A 20,628-nucleotide genomic window follows, 5' to 3' on the forward strand; every position below is an offset into this window, starting at 1 on the left:
ATGGCCGTTTTCACAAATCTTTGTTGCAGAAAGTCGTATTTTAGATGTATCCAAACGAAATAAAAGGGAAGGATGAGATTAGGGTTTTTAGGCTAACAGTAAATTTACAAGTGCATATTATTATCAGAGGCTTTTTCTGTTCTCTCACACTCAACTAATAGCCTATGATACTGTAAACTTTCAAAGAACACAGTGATTAGATAGATTCTTTTTTCATACCTACCAGGATAATCAGTGATTTGCGCATCAGTGGTGCTTCACTAGGAGGCGGGGGTGATGTGCGACCCTGAGGGACAGAGAGGGTTCTGACTGTCACAACTCGGGCTGGGGGTGCGGGTGGCTACTGTCATCTAGTGGTAGAGGCCAGAGATGCTGACAAACATCCCACAAGGCAAAGAACTGCCCCACTCCTGTCCTGAATAAAGAATTGTCCATCCTCTATGTCAACAGTGGTTGAGAAAATCTGATACATGAAAATATACTCCTTTCTTTTTCTTTTCTTCCTCTTCCACCCCTCTTCTTTCTTTTAAATTGTAACTCTTGAATGACAAATGGAGCATATTTTATGACAAGAAAAAGAGAAAATGCTACTGATTTTTTCTTACAGACTAGATATTTGGTCCATACTGCATCTGTTTTGACCAAAGTAACAAGACAGTTTCCACCAAATTTTTACTTGACCAATGGAATAACGGACTTTGTACCAGATTGTATTGGTTAATAATAATATGAAATATAAGAAAAAACAGAGCCCAAAGAAAGAATCAGCAATTCATATCCATTTACATGATATCTGACCACCATTATTGGGCATATAAAATGCCTTCTAGTAGACTTCACAGATGACTATTAATTTAAAAATTGTAAGGTGTCTTGGTATTTGTGTTATGACATTTAAATTCAAAATTTATATAGTTAGAAAAATACTCACCAATATAACAACTAATCAAAATATTTATAAGCCACATGTTTAAAATGCCTTAAAGAATTACGAAACTTCCAATATTTAAATCATAATAGAGTATACAATATTTATTTTGTAACAAAATAGATAAAACCAAATATTTGCACTTTATGTAGTTTGATTATTATGATAATTTGTTAATTTAACATTCAGTTAAAATAAACTTTAAATTAGCTATTTAAAAAATGTCAAGTACATGATTAAGATAAATTTTGTTCATCAGAAAAAGACCTTCAGGAGTAAATAATGATAGAGCAAATCTATCCAAAACACTACGTCTTCATTTTTTGTGTCTTAGACCACTCAGGTGCTTCTTTTTTGGTCTGTAAAAAAAAGGAAAAAAAAAAAAAAGAAGAAGAAGAAAAGAAAATTAAGTAAAATGCTTATAAGGAGGAGAAGAGAAACAATTCAAAGAACTAAGTACCTATATACATTGGGGATTTTTATGTAAAATTATAGTAAATAATTGCTTTTTGTAATTCAGAAAGAGACTTAAGGGCAAAGATTTTGTCTTTTGTCAGAAATAATCTCCCACCTGGTATGTCTATTAAAATAAATACACAGCTGTGTTTTCTGGCTTAAATCCGATATTTAATGTATTCTACAGAGGCGAATATTTTATGAATTGATTCTATTTTCAAATAAAATTATAAAAAAATCAAGGGCACAGCTTCTTTTTAGTTGTCTTATCTATCTACATACAGATACTCATTCACTCAATAGATATTTAGTAAAGAATTTCTAGATCCAAATCATTGTGCTTTGGGTATTCTGCATTGCTAAGTATTTATCAGAGTACTTCTTGGGTTTACTGCTCAATCATTTCAATGTAAAAGAGCCTGGCTATACAGAGTAGTAACAAAAGAGCAGGGAAGGTGGTCTGTGATAAAGCACTTAGAACTCCCTATATAAGATACTGATGCCAATCAAAACATCTTATTTTAAATAATATAATAAATCAAACATGCAATTACTCCTTTCCCACTTATATCTCCTTAAAACTATGAAGAACCACATTCCTAAATACATATACATTGGCATATAGATAAGTAAGATAAGTTATGACAATTTTATCTTTTTCATATGCCATAGCTGATGCACAAAATGTCAGAAGTGACATCAATGGTCAGCTCCTCTTGCCCTTAGCCATGCCCTTGGGCAGCTTCAATTACCACCAAATACACCAGTAGACCCTCCACCTCCTTCCTCCAGCCCCATCTGTATAACCATAGCTCTAACTTGAGCTACAAATACTTTTACATGATGCCTAAAGGCAAGTAAAATTCAGTATGTCAAAATGAACTCCCCCAATCGCCATATTGTCTGTCTTGGTGAATGGTACCATATTTTGTTCAGTCATCTAAACCAGAAATGATTGATTCCTCTTCATCTTAGATTTCTCCTTTTTTTTTTTCCACTTGCTACGTTCATTCTAAACAGTCCCTAACATTTGTAGAAATATCTTTTAAACTCCTTATTCTGCTTCTATCTTGACCCCAAAAGGCTTACCTTGGGCCCTCATCATTTCTGGGCTTCACTCCCGCAAGAATTTCCTAATTCTGATTTGGCTTTTTCTTCTATTATGTTCATCACCCACAATCCCTCCAAGCTTACCTTTCTAAAATGCAAATCTGCATTAAAACACTTTAGTAGTTTTTCTTTAATAGAAAGTCCAAAGTTATTAGTATTAAAGGTGAAAGAAGCTTCCAGGGTAAAATAAGGAAATCATAGGGAAAAGCCAGGTGCTATCTTCCAAGAGAATTCAAAGGTGACAGGGCCTAACCAAATCCAAAAGAAACCAGAGTACAAACCAGAATGCTAGCTGATCTGCCAGGGGAGGGGTAAGTTCCATTTTGAGAAACTGTGATCTTCACTAGGTCATAATGTAAACTGGTTTTCTTAACTGTGGCTCGTGGACAAAAAAATATGAAAGCAACTTCTACAGATCAAGCAAAAGGCACAGAATTTGTATATCTGCATTTTCTCAATCAATTGATACTAAAAGTTCTTTTACTACTATGTATGTATAGTAGAAGGTAAATAAAACTTTTGATATTAGAAGGGAATCTTAAGACTCATAAAGGACAGTACAAGCATTTTAATGGTAGACTGTCCTTCCTGACTACTTCAATCTGTGTCTGGTCCATTGCAGACCATCCGCCCTCCATCCCCTCCTCCCAGTAACTTCTTTCTTCAGATGTATTAATGAAGTAGCTTTGCCACAGTCGAGTGTACCTCTGTCCTGGGGATTAACTGCTTTCCCACTTCATAAATTGACTTTTCAGTTTTTTTGGTCATAGCCATTTAAAATTAGTTTCACAGCTTGTCCCATAGGTCTAATGTATATTCCTTATTCCTAGGTTATTTGGCAGGAGCTTCACTATCATTGTCATGTCCAAGCTACATTTAATTTAGAAGATAGGGCCCTGTAGGATCTGGTCCAGGCCTACTTCTCTAACCCTATCTCTTGACACTCTACTACATGAACTAAATTACTTGTAGTTGAGATTAGTTTTATAGTAATTTATTGAACACCTACTATGTATCAGGTCTTTGTGTTAGGTTGTACGGCTATAAAAATGAGTAAGACCCTATGACAGAGCCTGGTGGTTGCCTAGATTACCTCTATTTTTCCCCTTTCAATAACAGAACTCTGATGTCATTATGAGAGTAATGGGCTCATCCAGTGAAAAACTACATTTATCAGCCTCCCTTGCTGCTAGGTGTGGACGAGTGACTAAATTCTGACCAATGGAATACAAATAGAAGAACTTATAGAAAAATGCCTTTAGAATAGGAGATGGTATTTCCCCCCATTTCCTCTTGCTTCCTGCTTGGAATGCAGATGTGATGGCTTAGGCTACAGCAGCTATATTGTGATTCTGAGGACAGAGGCCACACACCAAGGATGGTTTGAAGAGTAAGGCAGAAGAAACCTAGGTCCTTGATGACTTCAAAGGGCCACATACTAGCCCTGAAAAGCTTATCTTCAGGCTTTTATCTGAGAGCCAGAACAATCTACTTAAGTCACTGAACTAGCAGTGGAACGTAATTCCTAGACACTGACTCTAATCCTTAAGTTATAGCATTTGTTTCATGTTGTATTTTCTGCACACAGGAAAAGTATCTGGCATGCAGTAGGTGCTCAGTGACATGCTTCTTTTGTTGATTTTTTTTTTTTTTTTGTAGCTGGAGCACAGTACAGAATAATGGGTTAAAGTACAGGCTCTGGAATAAAACAGGCTCCAGCCATTTATTTGTAAACTCGGGCAAGTTGATGACCAGTTACTTCACACATAACATGAGGAGAATAAAAAATAATGGTGATGGATATTCTGGGTACCCTCAGACCTGCTGTGCCTCAGGATGCTGTCAGTGGTGGCTTATGGTTTCTGATTAGGTTCAGTTAATGAGCTGCAAAGTGGGCTTGTGGGTCAGAGGAGAAAGAAGTTGGGATATCTATTCTTCAGCTCCTTCTTTGCCTGGCCATAGTTTGGTAGTAGTAAATTCTTCTATGGAAGACCAAAGTTTCCTACGAAGGCTCTAATTCCTCTCCTTGCCCCTTGAGACCTAGGAGTGTTTATAACTTTGCATAGTTACTAAGCCTAAAATGTTCATTATCGCCTGTTGGTTTCTACCTCCTTGTTTCTCCTATAGAGGTGTTTCTCACTCCCTCCAATTTATCCCTCCATCTGCCTCGTCTTTCTCCTCCACCACCACCTTTGCTACCTTCTTAATTTCTGTCTGAATTGATATCAAAGTCTGTTGGCTCTTTCTTTCCATTCCTCTAGTTCATCTTTCACTGTTGCTGTCCAGGTCTGAAAATACAAACGTGACCCTCACAGTATTTTTTACTTGCTTCCTATTTGGTATTTATCACACATGTTATATGACACACGGTTTCCATGATCAGACTCTGAGGCACTCTAGGGCAGGGGCCCTGGGCATGGAATAAGGCTTGAATAAATGAATAGCTTCAAAAGAATGTGCCACAGACTCAAAAGACAATTCCATAAGAGGTACTGCAAAATGCTTTGAGATATAGCGTGGAAGAACCTTGAGGATGTTATGCTAAGTGAAATAAGCCAGTCACAAAAAGACAAGTATGGTATGATGCCACCTATGAGGTATACAAAACAGTCAATTTCATAGCAATTCAAAGTAGAGTGGTGGGTTGCCAGGGGCTACAGAGGTGGGGGTGGGGAAGAAGGGAGGCATTGCTCGATGGATACAGAGTTCCAGTTTGCAAGATGAAAAAGTTCTGAAGACCTGTCTCACAACAATATGAATATACTTAATACTACTAAACTGTACACTTAAAAATGGGTAAAATGGTAAACTGTATATGTTTTTTATCACAATAAAAAACAAACAAAAATACCAAGAGCTTTTTAAAAAATGTTTTGAAAAAATGCAGCAATACTGAAAAAGTGTATTGTTTCCAATGTGAGCTACCTGGACTTCGCTGTTTAAAGAAAGTTACATATTTTATTAGATATTTTACACTCTAAAATAGAAAAAACAAAGAGAGTAGTAGGACCTCATTTCCTACATATTTAATAGCAAAGCAAGTTTCCATCGGAATCTATTTTTACCTGGGTATACTGCCATTTAAAATTTCCTTAGTTTTAAGATAATGATGAGATCTAGCAAAATTCAGCTGCTCAAAAACCTTGAGCATTTGGTTTTACTTCTTTCGGGCCTTTATTTAAGTGCCGTCTTCGCAGAGAGGCCATCCCTCCCTATTCTCCACCCACCGACTGCCCTGTTTTATTTTTTCTCCATAGAATTTGTCATTTTTTCACTTTCTCTACAATTTATTTTTTGGTTTGTTTGTTGCTTTACAGTCTAATCTCCAAAAAAGAATGTAAGTTTCATGGAGGCAGGAAGTTTTATACCTTTATTGCCTCTAACAGTGCTTGGCACAAAGGAGGTGCTCAATAAACATTTCGTTTTTTTTTTTTTTTTTTTGGTGGCCATGCCATGCGGCTTGCAGGATCTTAGTTTCCCAACTAGGGATTGAACCTAGCACACCACAGTGAAAGTGCTGAGTCCTAACCACTGGACTGCCAGGGAACTCCCAATAAACTTACGCGGGCCTCTCACTGCTGTGGCCTCTCCCGTTGCGGAGCACAGGCTCCAGACGCGCAGGCTCAGCGGCCATGGCTCATGGGCCCAGCCGCTCCGCGGCATGTGGGATCTTCCCAGACCGGGGCACGAACCCGCGTCCCCTGCATCGGCAGGCAGACTCTCAACCACTGTGCCACCAGGGAAGCCCCCCAATAAACTTTTTAAATGAATGAATGAATGTTGTTTGGGTTTACTATTACAGATGCCTCTCAGTTCAATTTAAATCTGGACATAAAGCCTCATGAGAGTCTATATTCAAGAGTTGCCCCTATGTAATGTGAAAGAAAATGCCACTACAGTAATGTAATAATATGGCTCCAACTAATCAGGTAACACTGCCCTTTATAAGCATAGTGGGCAGTATTTACGATTCTAAGTAACACTGCAACTACTGAGTGGAAAAGAAAATAAGCAATAAGATATGAAAATAGCATATTCTGTTGTATGAATTCAAGATATGTTCAATCTTTCTATTGGTAAAGTTCTGTTCTCAGTCACATTACGGTCTGAAGCTCAGGTTACCTGCAAGAACATTAGGATAGAATAGGTCAACTTCTCATCGACATCAGTATCTATGTCTAAACACTACCAAAATTCAAACAAATTTCATGGAGATAATAATGATTCTGGAAAGTTGATTTCTGATTCTCGTGAGACATACATTCTTCATTTCTAGATATTTTGTCAGTAAGGTACTATCCATTAGTGACGGCCCAAAGTTCCAGCCACTGGAAGTTTCTAAGCCTTTACCAACTCCTGATTAGTACTGAGCAACTAGCATTAAGATAGGGCACAGAATGGCAAACTATAATCCATGGTCTGTTTTTGTATGGATTGCCTGCTAAGAATGGATTTAACATTTTTAAAGAAAGGTAAAACCAAACAGAATATGCATTAAGATGGTATGTGCCTCATAAAGCCTAGAATATTTACTGTCTTGCCCTTTAAGGAAAAATTTGCCATCTCCTGATGGATGACTGTTAAATAAAGTGGGCACAAAAATTCAGATTAACAGTTAACTGCTTTTTATTTTGGTAATTCCACTTCTTTACCTATTTAAACAGTAGTGTTTCTTTTATGTTACTATCTTAAAGTTATTTACCCTTTCTACCCATAAGATGGTGCTTTGGGTAACACATTTTGTTGTGCCTATTCAGTTTTTTTTTGGCCACGCTGTATGGCATGCGGGATCTTAGCTCCCCGACCAGGGGGTCGAACCCATGCCCACTGTATTGGGAGCGTGGAGTCTTAACCACTGGACCAACAAGGAAGTCCCATGTCTATGCAGTTATTAACAGAGTTAATATTTTAACTGAAGAGGGCCCTATTTTCTGACTATCTCACACTTCTGTTTTTTTTTTTTTGAATTTAAGACTTTCATAGGTTCCATGGTATGAAACCCTTTTCATAATATATTTTTCATAGACACACACACACACACACACATATATATGACATGATGTTAGACATACAAATTACTTAAAAGTGAGCATTTATATTGGGAACATTGCTTTAATTTTTATGTGCTGGTTTAGATTAATTTTATTTGTAATTGTATAAAGAAACAGCACAAATTAGTGGTGTTAACAGGCCCTGAAGTAAATTGTATTCCAGATGTAGGAAAGAGCTCAGAGGGCTGTGATAAAAACAAATGACAGGATTAACTGTAAAGCAACCAGAAGTAATTTACTGTTCCAGTGTGATTTGGGAGATAAATAACTGATAAGATGGGTACTTTTGTGTCATCCATAAGCAGGCAACTAAAACATTAATCTATAACTTGGGGATTATAACATATTGAGAAAGAATGCTGACTGATAAATGCAGACATAATAAGCCTGGTGGATTATTCCTGGAATCTAGAAAAAGAGCTAGAAATTAAGAATCTATTAGTGTTCAACCAGCGCCACTTCTCTAAAGAAAAGAAATACTATGTCTAGTAGATATAATTACTTGTTTTTTAAAAAAAAACGATATAAGCTAGGAATTGAGGAAATAAATATTTATGATTCCTCAGAGGCAGGGCCCAACTAAAATGTGTCTAAGAGAGCTGACCCAGCTTTCCTACCAACAAAGTGACAAAAAGAGAAACTGCCCCAGATCATTCAGCCCTCACGGCTCTACTTCCACGCTCACAAAAAAATTCCTTATTTCTAATTTAGCTTAGAGCTATATTACACCGGGAAGAGGCTGCAATTAGTATTCCTGAGACTCAAAATTGAAAAATTATTTTTAAAAATGTAAATGTACATAGCTAGCTATCTTGAGGTCTGAGCATGTTCTGGTCAGATAAATCTAGATTCAACATGAAAAAGTGAGACCAGGGACTTCCTTGGTGGTCCAGTGGTTAAGAATCTGCCTTCCAATGTAGGGGATGTGGGTTTGATCCCTGGTCGGGGAACTAAGATTCCACATGCCGTGGGGCAACTAAACCTGCGTGCTCTGGAGCCCGCGCGCCACAACTAGAGAGAAGCCCGGGCATTGCAACGAAGAGCCTGCGTGTCGCAACTAAGACCCGATGCAGCCAAATAAATAAATAAATATTCAAAAAAAAAAAAAAAAAAGAAGAAGAAAAGAGAAAGTGAGACCAGAGCTTCAAAACAAATGTGACAAAGCATTAGAGGTATGAAGAGCAATTGCTTCCCTCAGCTCCTAGACATGGCTGGAGCCCCTTCAATCTACCAGCAAAGTTCATTTACCCCGGTGTGCCATACAAATGTTATACTTTTCTATGTGTTATAATGTGAAAAATGTGGGGTGGCACAGAGTTAGGACATGCTCTGTGGTAATGCTATCCCAGGGCGGCACCCTGTGTCTTAAGACATCCACTGAGTTGTATTCATTATATTAAGTATATTACAAATAACTGCTAAATTCCATTTTAATGAAGTTATAAACTTTTCTTTATGAATAATGAGAAACACTGCTTTTTATAACCTACCAATTTAAATTTAAAAAATTTTTTGGTAAAGTACACATAACATAAAATTTACCATCTTAACCATTTCTAAGTGTACAGTTCAGTGGCATGGGGTATGTTCACATTGCTGTGCTACCATCACCACCATCCATCCACAGAAGTCTTTTCATCTTGTATAACTGAAACTCTGCACACATTAGACAATAACTCCTCATTCCCCCTGGTCCCTGGTAACCACCATTCTAATTCCCGCCTCTTTGAATTTGACTACTCTAGGTATATCCTATCCACTGTATTTTCCTTTTCTCCTAAGGAAAAGGGTTAAGTGGTGAAATGACTGAAGTCAGGCATAAGAATGTAGTAAGAGAGGAATAAAGTCTAGATTATTAAACATCCTAGTTTTGAATAATGAAAAGGAACACAAATTAGAAAATGTTTTGTGAATATTATACTCTCTGCCCTTGGAATTTCTCACTCTTTAACCCTTATTGTCCTTGTCAAATCCTAGACATTCTTCAAGGTCAACCTCAAATACTTTCTTTTCCTGGAGTCCATCAACATCACATTATCTCTTCTTTCTTCGAATTTCCATAGCAGTTTATATTTCCTTTAAAGTAGTTTGTATTTCCTTCCAAGACCATGGTCTTGGAAGTTGCTGCTTTCACTCCCCCTGGAGTTTATTTAGTTCAACACTAAAGTTCCCCACACAGTTTAGAGTTTTAACGGCTAAGAAGATAACTAAACTGGGGAGGCAAATAACTGTTGTTGTTGTTTTTTTTTAATGCTGTGTTACCAGATATTTATTGAGTACCTGCTTTGATCATGTGCTATGTAAGGCAATGGGAACACAGCTTCTATCCTCAAAGCACTTACATTCCGTGGTTCAATTTAGTCTTTGTTTGTGCATCGAATGCCTGAAAAACAATTCTCCCACATCTGTGATTTCAACAGTCAGAGCTTTTCTATAAAATACACCTTTTGGGGTTTTCTTATGTAAATATCACATGAGCACTGCAAAACGTTCACATGATTATACAAATATGTAAAGAAAAATGTCTCAAGCTTTTATTTCTCCCCTTCCTCCTCTGTAACACAGCTCTACGTTCACCCCACTGCCCATTTAACAGGGGCTTTGTGTGTCTTCCTCATATTTTCAGTGCACATATAAACACACATCCATCGATCCATCTCTCTATCATTGAATTGAATATCAGGGAAAAATACCAACAGCAGGTAATATCAGCCAAAGGATCTGGAAGTAAATTAGAAATGTTTCCATTTTAGCTATAAAACCATAAGATTATGTAATGATTAGATCTTATTTTCAAATATTTGCACCATAAATTCCTTATTGACAAAATGAGAGAAAAACGTAAGAAAAGCACTATTATGGAAAATTGAAAATACTGAAAATAATAACCATAAAAATTAGGATGCCTTAAGAGAATCATGGATGTTAGTATAAAAGAAGTCCAGCCCTCATTTCATGTAATCTCCCTCCTAATTTTATAGATAAGACCCAGTTCAGGGCATTTAAATGACCTGCCCCAGGTGACCTAGTCGGTTCCCATTCCTAATTCTGCAGTATTAGCACACAGTCTTGATTTGACTGGTTTACAGCACGATATCTGAGTTTTCGTTAGGATGTAGCTGAGACCATACCTTTTTTGAAAAATTTTCTCTTGTATACAAAATATAGTTTATTATAGAAAAAAAAAAGAAAATACAGGTAAGCATAAAGAAGGAAATAAAACTACCCAATTAATACTTCATATTTCAAACCTTCTTCATTTTCTTTTCATTGCAGAACCTTATCTCGAGATACTGGAGAAATCTGTTACTTATGTACTGGTGACAGGATTTCAGAATATCAGAATCAGGTTACCAAGCTAAAGTCAGAAATGTAGGAGGTCAGGGTCAGAAGGAATAGTTCATTGCTTGGAACAGAGAAGGGTCAGAAAAGCAGATCAGGGAGTGTGATAGGCTTTAAGTATGTGGCTGTATCTTGCGGTTTTCCACCAATCCTACGTTTTCCATTAGCATCTATGTATTCAGTCTGCTCTCTTCTTGTAGATTATAATATAATAATAGACACATCACACTGTCTGTCACAATCTTAGCAGACTTTCTGAGGGAAACTTGCCTAGCCATGGCCCTTCTGAATAAATAGCCCTAGGCAACTTTCTTTGGTACCCTGTGACCCCCTGGTCACAGGTAAGGGCAGCCATTCAGTAGGCTGGCTAATAACCTTAACTAGTCTTGCCACAAGGGGTATCTGCCAACAAGGAGAAGCTGGGCCAATTAAACTTGCTTTTGGAAAATACAGGAAGAACTAGGTTATAAGAGAGGAGATTAGGGAAAGGATGCATAGAAATACGTCTCAAGACAAGGGGCTGTGAGCAAGTTGATGAGGAACTGGAAAACATGAGTAAGCAGACACCAGGAGAGAAACAAAGGGAAGCTGAAGTACCACTAGAGGAAAAGATCCATGCACTCAGCTGTGGAAATCCATAGAGCTGCCTTGTACCCAGGCTGGTCAATCTCGATTTCCTGTGTTCTCCATCCTGTTAGCTCAGCCTGTATTGCTACAAGGATCCTTATGATAATTATCCTTTATTTCATTTAGACTGTAACTCTGTCATTTTTTTTAAAAAAGGAGGTTGAACTATGTAGTCACCAAGCAAGCTCTCACATCCCATTGATCCTGAGTAGCATGTTCTGAATGTATAATGAAATAGCTTAGATCAGAAGTTCCCATACTTGACTGATTATTATAATCATCTAGGGAGTTAAAAAAAAATTAAGATTCTGGGGACTCACTGAATCAGACTATCGTACAGAAAATCTTTCTGGTTTTGAGTCTCTATGTTCAGATGGTAGAAATGTTTCTTCTGAGAAATTAGGGTATGGAGGGGAAACCATGTTGAAGTAAAGTGAACTATTTAATGAGGTTACTCCTATTTCGATTTTGTTGCCTTTGGATTCTTATTACTTGTTAAAACATCATTTTCAATATTTCCTAATTTATTTTCTATTTTAATCCAAATCTTTCTAATTTCTTGTTCTTCGACTAATTTCCGGGCACATACATTTTTACCTAATAATGCATTTCAGTTTTTCAGTTTAATACGATTGGTTTTATACTTTATAAGAAAACTCAAAGCAAAATATATTATTTTACAAATAAGAGGGGGTGGGTGATATTTTGCATCCCTTTTATTCTTATGCAAATTTAAAATGACAAAAACAGGCAATTCTGGTTGGCATTTTCACTGCCGAGGGCCCAGGGTGCAATCCCTGGGCTGGGACTAAGATCCTGCAAGCCACATGGCACGGCCAAAACAACAACAAACAAACAAACTTCTTTATGCTTATCTGTATTTTTCTTTTTTTTCTACAGTAAACTTTCTTTTATATACAAGAGAAAAATTTTCAAACGAGGTATGACCTCAGCTACATCCTACTGAAAACTGAGAGATATGTGCTGTAAACCAGTCAAATCAAGACTGTCTTTCTGATTCATTTATAAGTCGTCCCTGGAGACTGGAGGAGGACAGTGCTAGAGTAATGCTAATTCCTAGGCAAGTCTGATATGTTAACTAGAAATATAAACCCCAACTATCAACTGTTAAGATAGGTAACATATACATTCAGAAAAAGGATAAATACAGACCTTTTAAAGTTAGTTTGAAACCACTATGAGAGGAAAGAAATTTAAGTAAAATATATTTAGTAAAAATAAGAGACACTAACATTCTAAGTTAATTTTTATTGTACTTACAAAGAGTGTTGGTTTGGGTATAAATATATTGTCTTCATGTTCTCTAGGCACATTCAAAGTCTTTGATTTCTGATTTCCTGTCACAGTTTTGGATTCCATTTTAGTAAAAAGCAAGTTGTCCTCAGAACGCTTACTATGCATATTAATGATAATCTGTTTCATTGCTGCCAATTCCTGTTGTGTATGAAAATAGAAGATGGAAGTATGATTTTAACAAGCAGGCTCATAATGTTGATGTTAAAATATTTATTTTTATTCTTGAAGTAGAAAAAACATTTGAAGCAATTACTACATTATATAAATGAGGAAAGTTGTGAAAAAACAACATATTAATATTCAATAATTATGCACATGAATCTCATAGTCATTAATACCGTTAAATGATAAATATATCATTCCAAAGGGGAAAGAGGGTAGGGATAAATTAGGAGCATGGGTTTAACAGACATATACTATTATACATAAAAGAGATAAGCAACAAGGATTTACTGAACAGAATAAAGAAATATATTCATCATCTTGGAAAATAATCTGAAAAAACATATGTATAAATGACTCACTTTGCTGTACACTTGAAACTAACATGGTATTGTCAACTATACTTCAATTAAAAAAAGTATTATTCTGTAGCCTAGTGGTTCCCCAATTTTTCTGCACATTGTAATCACCTGTGGAGCTTCTAAAACAACTGATGCCTGTGTGCCACCCCCAGAGACTGTGAGATAGTTGGGCTGGGGTGTGGCCTCGGCTCTGAAATTTTTTAAAGATCCCCAGGTGATTCTAACAAATTTGGGAACCACTGGCATAGCTAGTTTCCCCCATAGTTTCTCTACACATGTTTGATAAGCACATTATTTAGGCACTTAACTTCTCTTCTACCTCTTAAACTATTCTATTTCCTTTTTGAAGTCTTACATGAAGATGCAAGTGAAAAAGAGTCCAAAAAGTTTTTTCTTGCCTATTAATCAGCAGTTCAAACAGTAAGTTTAACATAGCTTCAGGATTTCTTTAACCATGTTATTCCCAGACTCACAGACATGGAAAACAAACTTAAGGTTACCAAAAGGGAAAGGAGGCGGGGAGGGATAAATTGGGAATTTGGGATTAACAGATACAGACTACTATATATAAAATAGATTAACAACAAGGACCGACTGTATACCACAGGGAACTGTCTTCAGTATCTTGTAATAAACTGTAAGGGAAAAGAGTCTGAAAAAGAATATATATATATATAAAACTGAATCACTTTGCTCTACACCTGAAACATTGAAAATCAACTAGACTTCAATAAAAACAAAACAAAACATATTATTCCCTCTTCTTTTACAAATGAAAACCTGAGTTAGCTTTATCAGTCGTTGTTTGAACTAAGAATTCATTATGCTGAACTTCTTGAAGAACCCGGATCAAAATTTCCACTCATTCCCTCTTCCAAGTCTTTTTTGTCTTTTATTTTCCCCCATAGTCAAACCTTTAGCACCAAACACTAACTAGTGGATATTTATGCTTAATTACTAAATTGAGTCAATCAAACACAAGAATATGGAGAGAGGGCGGACTGAACTCTCCTTTACCTTATTATCTGTACAACAGTGGTAGGCTGTGTTGGTGGTAATTTTTTCCTATTATTTTATTGCATCTTCATGCCAAGACACAAAAGTTAGGGCGGCAGAAAGATGTTCTGCTCCCTTCTACTAGTCTGTTTATAGACATCAGCTCTGTGTCAGAGCAAGTTCCTACAGGCCTTTTTTTTTTTTCTGGCTGTCATTAGTTCTATTTAGAACCATCTAGCTTGAGTGGGTATTTTAAAACAGAGCTGTTGAGTTTAAGCCACAGAGTCTTAATAAACCTCAGGGCCAAGAGAGGAGCTGGAAGAAATGGTGCCAGAATCCACTTTCTCATTTCTGCGGGACTGAGGCTGGCTTGGCCAATGCACATGAGGATGTGTCTACCTTCAGAAACTGCCAATCTGATACACTTTTATTTGACCCTTTTGAGGACTCATTGCTTTTGAGATCGTTACTTCATTTACATGCTTCCCTTTAGTGAAGTATATACCACTGATTTAATGTTAAACATGTCTTGTGTTATGGTAGATTTCAGCTCCTTCTTTACTTACCACACGATAAGTAGAGGGGAGAGGGGAGATGACGGTCTCTCAGCCTACCAAAAAAACACTTTTTATCTGAAAGAACCTCTTTTTACTAGCCGTAACTTTTGTGCCTTGGCATGAAGAGAAAATAAAATAATAAGCAAAAATTTCCTCTATCACAACCTACCACTCTATTACAGATAAATAAGGTCAAGGGGATCATACCTCCTGGCAGAAGGGAAGGGAGGGAGAGCAAGGCTGAGGAGGAGGAAAAGGAAGGAGTTGGTGGGGTACCAGGCAGAGGGCTTTGGCTCCTGAGTGCCCAAGAGGAGGCCATAGTTTTGTTCTCTTTGGCTTCACCTGCTGCTCGTATAGGAACAGTTACAGGAAGCAGATCACCCCTGATGCTGGTCAGGAGACAGAAGGGAAATTCACAGGTTTGCTTTATTTAGACTAGGATCACCCCAACTTAGCGTGCTGTCACAGTACCACTTTTGTTCATCTGATAGTATTATACAATGTTAGCATGGGTTTTTGAAATCTAAGTAAAGAACACTGAAAAAGCAACAGAATTCTGTAAAATTCCTATTAGGATAATACACAGCTACAATGGACACCAAAATAACATGCAGAACAATTCTGTTCAGTTTTATTATGTTTGGTCATATAGATGATCTCTTTTATATCAATTGTAAATTTGAACAAAGAAAATTCCACTTTAACATCAAATAGTATCCACAATACCACCACAGACTGAGCACACAGACAGCCAAGCATAGGTAGTGGAGATATTTTAGTATGAGGTTAGAAGTCAAAGACACATCTATTCCTGACTCTGTTATTAACTGTGTAAACTTAAGCAATCTACTCTGATTGAACGAGCTTCAGTTTCCTAATTGATAAAATGTATGTCTGTGTTACCTTTTTGGATTTTTGCCAGTCTGATAAGTGTTTGGGTATGTCTATTTTGCATTTCTCCTACTGTAAGGGTGGGCAGCTTTTCAGTTGTTTAAGGGTATTTCCTTTTTTGTTGATATCCTTGGCTCAGTTTTCTACTGGGTGACTGGTCATTTTCTTTTACATTTCAAGGCGCTCTTTACATGTTAGAGACATTAGCTCTTGTCTGTAATATGAACGGCAGTTTTTCTTCCCTTTTAATCTTTTTTTTGACTTTGTTTATGCTTTTTATTTTGTTTTGTTTTTTTCCTGTGCAGAACTTTCTGGTTGTGATGTAGCTGAACATGGCAATCCTTAATTTTATGGTCTTCCCATGTTTCCTTCTTCCATTTTCCTCAAGTTACTTTATGGTTTCTTTTTCTTTTCTTTTTCAAACACTTAGATCTTTGATCTGTTTGAAGTTTATCCTGGCTTATGGTGAAAGGTGTGGATTCAGCATTTTTCCCCCCTTGGCTATTCTGTAATAACATCATGTACTAAAGAGACAATTTTTTCCTCTGATTTGAGATGTTATCTTTATCATATACTGAATTTCCATAAGTGTATGATTTATTTCTGGACTTTTAAATTCTATTCCAATTGTCTATTCATGCACCCATGTCACACTGTTTTAACGTTTAATGATTGAGGGTTTTTTTGGGCTATGTTCTTAGGGATAGGGGTGGGTTTATGTTGAATTAAAAAAACAACAACTTAGAACTGGCTTTTATGATACTGAATCTTCCTTACCATGAAAATATTTTAATATTTCTTTTACCTACATTTTTGGCATAAATTGTCCTTCCCTAGTTGATGTTACTATTACAATGAAATGTTTGTGATTCACAAAATCCCAATTTGCAAATTGACAAAGCAAATAAAAATAAACCAACATAACATACAAGAACCAGAAAAACTTGTCACTACAAAATGGGATCCTTTGTTAGGATTAAGTCATCTTGAAATCTGGCTTGGTCCTTACCACGTTCTCTTGTCTGCCTCCTGATTGCTGGCTCCGCCTCCTATTAAGAGTCTGCTCTTATTGTTTGGACTTGACTTTCACATGTCATTTCTCTAGCTTTTGGTTCTGCTTTTCTCTGTTCTCTAACTGTCCTTCTGTGATTGGTCAGCAGGGTTATTTGCACTACTGTTTAATGATTTATAAATACTGTTCACTGCAGAGCAGAGAGTGTGATTAGGTCCACAGAAAAGGAACCTGTGATGTTCAAAGGAAAATGTTTTAGGTATCAAGTTCAACTGGATTCTTTTTCTTACATTGCATCTATCGCTCAAAATCATGCCATTTACTTAGATTCCTACTTGGGCCCTGACTTTCTCATAGAGACTTTTCCCCCCCTTCTTCTTAAGAGTTCTTGCCTTTTTTTCCCTCATTGATGGAACTAGTATATGTCTTTTTCCATATTACCTAAGATTATCTAGCTTAATCGCTGGGATCAATTTTGTACTGACTTCTTTTAAGACAGCTGTACAGTTGTTATTCTGAAATTTCTTTTTATTGCACATCTTGGCATGTTCCATTATTTCTTGCATTGCTCTCTTTCTGTCGTTTGATGGCAAACAATCTAGTAATTTCATGAGAGAGGGTACTGTGGTAAAGTACTGTGCTTCCCTTCAGAACTTTGACGGTGTTACATTTCTATCTTCTAAAGTCAAATTTCTAGGAACTATGAGGCCAAGCTGATCTTTATTTCTTTGCAGGTATTTTATTTCTCTCTGGAATTGTTGATATTGTTTAGCTTTTCCCTGTTAATTTCTGTCTTCTTACCTTTTTCTAAGCTTTAGGAGAGTTCAGTGGCTTTTCCTGACATCCTTCTACTGGCATTTTTACTTACTTATAATAACTTCATGATTTTGATTTTAGCAATTTTTGAAAACACCAGAAACTTTTTCTGTATAATGCTTATTTTCTGTAAATACTACTTCCTCAAAACTTTCTGAAGAAACTAATTACAATACTTTGTAAGTTCTTTTCTGTTACAGAAATTTTTGTTTTCTCTGGAGAAGGGAGTCAGTTTCTCTGTTTATTGTGATTTTTCCCTTTTGTGCTATAAATTTTCTTCCAGTTTCTGACGGTCTTTGGTTGTGTGTTCCAATTTATGAATGAAGGAACAGATTAAATGTTTTCTTTCTGCTGCTATGGGCCATTCATCTGAATGAGACAGTTGAGTACAATCTCTGGATATGTGGATAAGAAAATCTGTCAAGCAGGCTCCACTCTAGGGTCCTCAGGTGGAAAGTAGGCTCTCTTGTCCAAAATGTGGAGTGTCCTAATATGTGGCCCCTTCGTTTTGGCAGTCCTAGTCTATTCCTGGCAAATGTTCCATTAATTTAGAAAGCCATTTGTCAAAATATCTTTTTAAATTCCTGCTTTTTAAAATTATAGAAGCATTACTTGTTCATTGTAAAATTCAAATACAGCAAAAGTGCCATGCCTCAAATTCTTTCCTTTTACCACTTGTATGAGACCTTTAAACACTCTTCTATAACAGTTTGATTTATAATAATATTCATTAATTCTGATACGCTTTTATAGTGATTTTCAAAAACCTAATAGTATATATCTTATAATTCTAGTATATCAAATACATAAGACAATTACAGTAACTTCAAGAGTGAAGGAAACATTCAGTAAAACGAACAAATGTAGAGCCGCATCTGATTACACAACTGAAACTTAAAACAAAACAATAAAAAGCACATTGCAGGACAGTACTCTTCGAAATGGAAGAGCTAAGGACATTCTCATGAAAATTCCAGGCGATGACGATGATGAAGATGATGACTGTTACTATACCATCTCTAGAAAAGAGGTAACTTGCTCTCTTGAATCCGAAAGCACATATCTTGGCCATTTAATATAAACTATTTGCATAGAGGGTGGCATATTAAAACAGCTCAACTGCAGGGCAGCTGCTTAAGAGTATTGCATAGTTGATGCCAATAAATTGCTGAAAGTTGTAAACTCTGCAAAGATGTTGGCAAGGGGACACATAGATGGCATTTCTTGATGAAAATAGCTCTGACAAGTATAATGCAAACTATGTGCTCCACTGGAGGTTAAATGTAAGTGCTTTTCTAGAGGAGTAACAATGTATCTGGCAGTCAAGTCAGAATTCTGTGCATCTTTCCTACCTGAGCTAATGCAAGGTAGAAACCAACCTTGTTTTAAACCAAGTACATCCATATTTTGGAGGTTTAAACTTCATCTAAAAGAGTATTTAAACAACATTTTATTATGGAAATTTTCAAACATCCAAAGAGAAGAGAGCATGGCATAGTGAGCCCCCAGTGTCTATTGCCCAACTTTAATCATTATCAACATTTTGTCAGTATCATCTTTTTCAAACAGCTTTACTGAGATACAATTCACATACCATATTGGTATCCATTTAAAGCATACAATTTTAAAACTTTTTTTATCACCTCAGAAAGAAACACCAAGTCCTCTAGGAATCACTCCTCTATCCCATCTGGTCCTCAACTTCCTGACCTTAAGCAACCACTAATCGACTTTCTGTATCTGTAGATTTCTCTGTTCTAGACATTTCAAATGAATGGAATCATATAATATGTGGTCTTTTGTGACCAGCTTCTTTTACCTAGCATAGTGTTTTCAAGGTTCATCGATGTTGTAAATCTATCAGTACTTCATTTCTTTTTATGACTAAGTAATATTCCATTGTATGGCTATACCACATTTTGTTTATCCATTCATCAGCTGGTGAACATTTGGGTTGTTGTGAATGATGCTGCTAACATCTAACATTCATGTACAAGTTTTTGTGTAGACATGTTTTCATTTCTCTTGAGTATAAACCTAGTTGTGGAATTGCTAGGCCACATGGTAACTCTATGCTTAATCATCTGAGGAACTGCCATAATGTTCTGTCAACACTGTTTTATCTACTTCCTTTCTAGTTATTTTGAAATATTTTAGAGCAGATTTCAGACCTCAGATCATTTCACTTGTAAATACTTCAGTAGAGATTTTTAACAGATAAAGATTAAAAAAACCCAACCCCACAATATCATTATCATATCTAACACTATAGTTTAAAAGAAAATGTAAATTTATTTCAAAGTCATCTATCAATACTCTAAGTGCTCAATGAGAATTTTAAATTATTAATATTATCAAAACAAATTTTTAACATAGTTCAATGTATGATTTTTGAAGAAGTAAAAATACACCTTGAAAGTCAATGGCACTATATTCTAAACAATACACAAAACAGATTTTGTATGGCAAATTAACATTCATGCAGTATTTACTATGTGCCAGGCTTTGCACTAAGTATTTTACATAAAAATTTAATCCCCTCCCAAATACCAAGAGGTAGATATGACTTCAATTTTCAAGATAAGGAAACTGAGGTTTAGAAGATTTTAAGAAATATAGCCAAGGACTTCCCTGGAGGCACAGTGGTTAAGAATCCGCCTGCCAATGCAGGGGACATGGGTTTGAGCCCTGGTCCAGGAAGATCCCACATGTCGTGGAGCAACTAAGTCCATGTGCCACAACTACTGAGCCCACGTGCCACAACTACTGAAGCCTGCATACCTAGAGCCTGTGCTCTGCAACAAGAGAAGCCACCGCAATGAGAAGCCCATGCACCGCAATGAAGAGCAGCCCTGGCTCGCCGCAACTAGAGAAAGCCCGCATGCAGCAATGAAGACGCAATGCGGCCAAAAATTAAAAAAAAAAAAAAAAAAAGCCAGATTCATTAGCTATTAAGAAATGAAATCAGGATTCAAATGGGTTCAAAGCTGTCATTATTTAG

General features: G+C 36.5%; 1 protein-coding gene across 11 annotated transcripts in view; it reads right to left on the reverse strand.

The window, feature by feature from the left end:
- Positions 1-669: 669 nt before the first annotated feature.
- Positions 670-20,628, reverse strand: part of PIBF1 (progesterone immunomodulatory binding factor 1) — a 212,218-nt gene continuing 192,259 nt past the window's right edge. For 3 of the 11 annotated variants that reach the window (XM_029209990.1, XM_029209989.1, XM_029209995.1), the window contains 2 exons: positions 12,796-12,969; positions 1,077-1,287 (listed from right to left, as the gene is read on the reverse strand). In XM_029209990.1, coding sequence (XP_029065823.1) covers positions 1,237-1,287; positions 12,796-12,969 — 225 coding nt within the window. In that variant the 3' untranslated portion in view covers positions 1,077-1,236. Of the gene's footprint in view, positions 1,288-9,420; positions 10,267-12,795; positions 12,970-20,628 lie in introns of those variants that run through there. The other 8 variants (XM_029209987.1, XM_029209986.1, XR_003791697.1 and 5 more) reach the window with 6 other exon arrangements.

Source organism: Monodon monoceros, unplaced genomic scaffold, assembly GCF_005190385.1.
Source record: "Monodon monoceros isolate NGI ecotype Baffin Bay Population unplaced genomic scaffold, NGI_Narwhal_1 Super_Scaffold_8, whole genome shotgun sequence".
In the NCBI taxonomy this organism is placed as follows: domain Eukaryota; kingdom Metazoa; phylum Chordata; class Mammalia; order Artiodactyla; family Monodontidae; genus Monodon; species Monodon monoceros.